This window comes from Notechis scutatus, chromosome 1 (genome assembly GCF_049901735.1).
Source record: "Notechis scutatus isolate UNSWTSFEM ecotype Mainland chromosome 1, rNotScu1.2, whole genome shotgun sequence".
Lineage (NCBI taxonomy): Eukaryota > Metazoa > Chordata > Lepidosauria > Squamata > Elapidae > Notechis > Notechis scutatus.
The window spans coordinates 58,632,231-58,638,260 of record NC_142009.1 but is presented as its reverse complement, the minus strand read 5'-3'; the positions used below and the strand labels follow the sequence as shown (position 1 = coordinate 58,638,260).

The window sequence follows — 6,030 nt, the reverse complement described above, 5'->3', positions numbered from 1 at the left end:
TCTTACTCTGGCCACAGTATCAGTATGTAATTCAATTGTAAAAAGATGAAAAGATTCCTACTGATGTCTGTCTTTGCAATTTTTTTCCATAATTGGGACATGTCAATTGAGTCAAAGGCAGAAGTAAAATTGATGAATGAGACAGAGTTGCTTTGTATGTTTGTTGGTATATTTCTGGATAAAAGCCTTTCAGAGTGGCACAATGATCCACTGTGCTTTATGAATCTTGCCTGACTGGAAAAAAATTCTTCCTCCCAATCGTTCAATTTAGTCAAGAGATGAGCATAACATTTAGAAGAAATATCCAGAAGACTAATTGGATGGTATTTGGCCGGCTCCTGCCTGCTGCCCTTTTAAAGGACTGGGTCCTTAATATTTAATTTCCAATTAATAAATACAATATAAAGTGTTATCTATTTCTGAGAAAAGTCTAGAATTCTTTATGTAATTCTACATTTTGTAAACTTTAATGCATTTTTCTTTTTCTTCATTCTTTTTTTCAGCTTTAACTCTTTAAGGTTCTTTAAAAAGGAATATATATATATTTAAATACAGAAAAAATAAATAAGTTGAGTTTAAAGTGTGTTATTTCTTAACAATAAAGAAATAACAGGGATAGCATGTTTTAAATGTGAAAGGATATCTTCTAGACTAGAGGAAGAACAGTTCCACTATGATACAGTGGACAGAACATGGAATTAAAAGCATATTCCTGTCAGAGTCTACTCATATGCACACCACCAATTGAGATTTACACATCCCTCATATTTATTCCAAACAAGTGAATTTAGAACTGTAACAAAAACAGGCAACATGGAGGAATATGGCTAGTTTATGGAACCATCAAGACATTTGCATTGTCTTCCTTCACATCTTTATTTCTCCAAATTGCTGATTGTTTAGGACAGTGCTTTTAAGTCTTTCATGCTTTTTGAACTTAATTCTCTTCTTGCAGACGTTTCATCCTATTAAACACCTAGTTGGGTAATAAAATGTCTGCAAGAAAACCACCAAACTCAGAGAGCACCAAAGACTAAACAATTCAACCTTGAACTACAAATAATTATCTTCTATAGACCCAGTGCTTTTCAACCGAGGCACCTTTTAAGATCTGTGGACTTCAACTCCCAGAATTCCGCAGCCAGCTGGTTTCGGCCGATTGCAACCGACCTCTGATTTATTACGATAAAACGCTATGAACAATTACAGTCGGATTCCAGGAGCCCAATTCAAATATGAGGCTTGTCCCTGATCTCTAAGTCGGCTTCTAGATGTGCTGCTCCAACCCTGGGCAAGTTCATTTGGAAGAAAGCCGGCGCATTTATCAGCCGGAGCTTACAGAAACCGCCTCCCGACGTCAACCCTCAACCTTTGAACCGTGAGGATGACGGAGGGCAGCGCGTCGGAGGTTGCGAGTGCGCATGCTCGGGGGGAGGCCGACCACGTGGCCGCGCGCCTGCCTGGTGGGAGCTGAGAGGGTCGGGCCTGCAGCGAGGGCCATGGCGGCGGCAGCAGCGGCAAGAGGTGGAGGAGAAGGCGCTTCGGCCGGCGGGCGGGAGCAGACGGCGGCCTTCGAGAGCCCCCTCTACGTGACAGGAAGCCCCTGTGCCTTTTCTCCTCACGAGCGGCGCTTGTTGGCTCTCTCTGGGCCGGACGGGCGGCTTCGCGTGTGGGAGACGGCCAGCAGCCGTCTCCACCACGAGTACGTTCCTTCTGCCCACCTCAGCGCCGCTTGTACCTGCCTGGCCTGGGCACCGCCGGGCGTCGGAGGAGGCCGACCACCTCCCAGCAAGGTATTCAATGGGTGGACTTGCCCGGCGGCGGCACGGTCGCCAAGACCGAACATGCTGGGTTGCGTTTGCTGGGCCTGGGCCTCCGTTCCCCGCCATGTGGGAAGCGCCCATCCCCAGCAGCGAGGCGGGGCCTGTCATTAGGGACGGGTGGGGGGGAAAGAAAATACGGTACGGGGGTGGGGGGGAAGCCTCTTCTGAGATAAAATCACAGCTCCCCCCGTTTCGCGTGCAAATTGGAGCCACGTGCGAATGGGACCTCCGCAGCGCCCTGCTTTTTCTTAAAGGACGGAGGACCGTCCGAGGACGGATCCCGAATCGCGTCGCCTTCTTGTGCAGGGGGCTCGGGCCTCTCCTCAAAGCAGCCCCGATTTCCCCACACCCCCCCGGGCCGGGATTCTTCAGGGTCGGGAGCAGCACATGTGTGCGCTTCCTGGCTCCGCCCCTGCCCGACGCAAGGAGGCTTTTGAAGAGCCGAAAAGAAGGCGCTGCTGCTGTTGCTGCTTTGAAATGCGTCAGGGTTCACGCCACCCGTGACTTGGCGGGCTCACCCTTCTCTAAAAAGGGGGTTTGCTTCTCTTTCTTCTAATTCGTTTTCCCCAGCGGAGGCATTGCGTAGAAAATTCGGAAGAGAAAAGCATCGATCGTAGGAAAAGGAAAACCACGTCGAAATCTAATTATTTGAGCATCACCAAGCACATGCTGTGCTTCCGATCTGGGAGCCACCTCTGTTCTTAACCAGTTCATAACTTTGGCTTGGCATCGGACTCTGCTTTGGTGTGGCACATATGTGGGCACATATATGCACGCAACATAGTTCCATTTCCCAGTACTTGGTGCCGACAAGAAATGTATAGCTAAAAGTGGGTTTTAGTTTTAGACTGGAGTTCCTAAAGGCATCTGTTAGGTTTGATCTCCATTTCAGCTAAGTGACCTCTTCAGTACTCCAATTTAGATGGAAATATTTAGAAAGCCCAATATATATTTATACTATGATTTATGATACACCCATATATACACATCTATTTCAGTTGTGCTCTTTTATTTTTTCATAAAATATATGGCACTTTGAAAAGGATTTTACATTTCCCCACTCCATCAGACTTGAAAAGTCTATAGAGTTAATATTAGGCTACAAAGCATTTAAAAGTAATTTATAATATCTGTTTATAAATCCAGACAAAATGCTTTTGAATATTTTTAAAGCTTATTAACAATCACAGGTAGCCTTTTTAGTTTTTCAAGAACCTTATGCATCTGTTTTTATTTCAATAGATATAAATAAAATGGCAAAATAAAGTATTTGTTAATAGAGTGAGAATGTAGGAGTACTGCTTTGTTGATATTGCAATCCTGTAGGTGTTGCTTGAAAGTGAATGAAAATGTGTAAATTGTTACTGATCAGAGAAGCTTGCTGGTTTATCAAAGGGGATTTAAACATGTAAATGAAAAAGAGCATTTGCGGAGTAAACATTCCTGAAAAGGAAAGGATTGTAAGAGAAAAGAGTGCATATTCCTGCATTGTATCCCATTTTTTTCATTTGAACTTTACCTGCGTATTACCACTTTTTTAAAAAAAAAGTTGTTGCAGATCTTAAAAGTTTATCCAATTACTGTATCATTTCAGGCTTGCAAAGTTTATGCTACTTGCAGAAAAAAATTAAAATCAGAATTTTAATTTTGTATTCACGACTCAATATGATTTTCATTATACTTAATAGTCAGTATATTGGCTTTCATTTACTTTTGGATTGTACTTATTACAGCTATCAAAACTAGGAGATACTGTAAATTTTAACATTTTAATGGAGAAAGATCTGGCGACCTCTGCAAAATACTCGCCAAGAAAATTCTATGGAAAGAGTGTCAAACATCTAGATAACAATGCCCAATGATTGAAAAGAGGAATCCCAGTTGCTGAGGCAGCCAGTGGCAAAAATGAATATCTACATTGTACAGAGATACATCAGAAGAGTGAGTCAGTAAATTAAATATTGTCCAACGTGAGATGATCAGTTTAGAAATTGATCTCCTAGGTGTTAGTGAGCTACTGTGATCAGATGGCTTTTTTTCCAGTCTGGAAACTTTAGTCTTACTCAGGATATGATATCAGGAAAATGGAGTGGCATTTATTATAAGTGGGAAATTTGCTAAAGCAGTGAAAAGCTTTTCAGCTGTCAGTGACAGAATTATGATAATCAGAATTTGTGCCAAGCCCCACAACATCACAGTTGTCCAAATCTATGCCTCAACAACTGCTGCAGCAGAGCTTGAAATAGGGCTTTCATGCCATGGTCCAAAAAACTATGAAACAAAAAAGACATCATTTACAACCTGGATGATTTAATGCAAAAATTGACAAACAAGCAGAGACAGGCATCACTGGTTGTTTTATACTAGGTGAAAGGAATGATGCAGGTGATTGTTGGTACAATTTTGCCAAGAATTGTCAAATTTAGGATCACGAATGTATGGTTCAAATAGAACATTCGCCACTTATACACCTGTACCTCACCAAATGGACTTCACCATAATCGGATTGTCTATATCCTATGCCATATCCAAGTGCTGATTGCAGTTCAGATCATGAACTGTTGATGGCAAAGATTAGTCATATTATGCAGCATCAAAAAGGCATTACCTCCAAAGAAGTTTGATGTCTCCAAAATCCCTCCTACATATACAATTGAGATGAAAAATATGTTTGATCTGTTGGACACAGCTGAGAAGACGCCTGAACTATGGTAGGAAATTCAATCGACCATTATTGGAATTGCAGAACACATACCACTCAAGAAGTCAGAGAAAAAGTTTAAGTGGCTCCCAGGTGAAAGCATAAAACAGCTGAGCAAAAAACAAAACAAAACCACCAACTAAGGCAGCAGGCAAACGGGAAGAAGTAAAACTAAATACAGCTTTCCAGAGGGCAGCAAGGAAGGATAATGAAGTTTACTGGGACAAGCGATGTAAACAGTTTAAAATGCACTACATGAAGGGTCACACCAGGAATGCATTTATGCAAGTGATAAAGATCTGCACATCATTTGTTGCCTATAAAGGCATAATTAAAAACAAGCAAGGGAAAAAACTTGTACCAACAAGGCATCAACAGATGGCAAAAATATAGTGAAGAGTTGTATGCAGGTAGCAAAGAGGCATTCCCTCAGGAAGATGGGGAAAGAGAAGTAGAAATAGAACTGGCCATCCTTGAGAAAGAGATCATGTGGGCTACCTATGATTGTGAACCAACATTTTGGGCATTTTTAAAATCACAATTGAAAATGCATTTCAAGTTGTGGTTTCCAATTCTTGATATGGAGGTAAACTAAAGTAGAGATGCCACTGAAATGAGCAAGATGTGAAATCAGAAGATGCTGACTTATGTTTGTAACACTCAAATTGAGTGGGAAATACGTTTGAAACAGATTAACGTTATGTATTTTAGCTTAGAGGTTAAATTTTGAATGAAATTTGAAGTGATGTATATGAACTTTTATACATGTTCATTATCTAAGATTACTGAAGTCAGATATTGTAGGTTTTTTTTTGGGCAGGGTGGGTTGGAGAAATTACAATTCTTGTGGTTTCCATAGTTTTTAATTCCAAAAGTATAGTAAACCATATAAGAGTTAAAGAGCTCGAACTGTAACTCAGAGACAGAAGTAATTTTAATTTGAAACATACAGGAGATAAGTATATTTGCAGTGATCAGTGCAGGGGGACACATTAAAGGGCCTTGTAGATTTGTGGTGAACAGTAGCAGGAGGAAGCAGTGTCAACGAAAGATACACCTGGAGAATTAATAGGTTCTGAAAAAGAAGGGATTCAGTTAGATATAGAAGAAGAAAAAGGAAATTATTTAAAAACTCATTAGACAGCTAAAGTTGCAGAAATAGGTTTCTATTACTAAAGCAAGGCGCCTTGGTTGGAAAAAAAACGAGTTTGAGTATTTCGAACTGTGCCTAAGTACTATTAATAAGACTATTATTATATCAGATTAAATCAATATTTATGGTCACTGATCACCATGCATGGTGAATGTTCATGTTTGCTCAGCAGAATTGAATGTTCTTTATATTAGCTCGATTTTAACAAGATAAAGATGATTGTTAGGGTTGAGCTTGGATTATATCGATAGAGCAATTCAGCACTCTTTTCAAAGTGTACAAAGGAATGAGGATTCTGTCTTTATACTCCCTGACAATTTTGAATATGCTTTTATTTTATATCTCTTGTAAAA

At 40.5% G+C, this 6,030-nt stretch overlaps 1 protein-coding gene across 1 annotated transcript in view; it reads left to right on the top strand.

The window, feature by feature from the left end:
• The first annotated feature begins 1,395 nt into the window (after positions 1-1,395).
• WDR43 (WD repeat domain 43) overlaps positions 1,396-6,030 on the top strand; it is a 31,718-nt gene continuing 27,083 nt past the window's right edge. Inside the window, exon 1 of the mRNA XM_026681738.2 lies at positions 1,396-1,793. Within this exon, the coding sequence (XP_026537523.2) occupies positions 1,422-1,793 (372 nt within the window). The 5' untranslated portion in view covers positions 1,396-1,421. The remainder of the gene's footprint in view (positions 1,794-6,030) is intronic.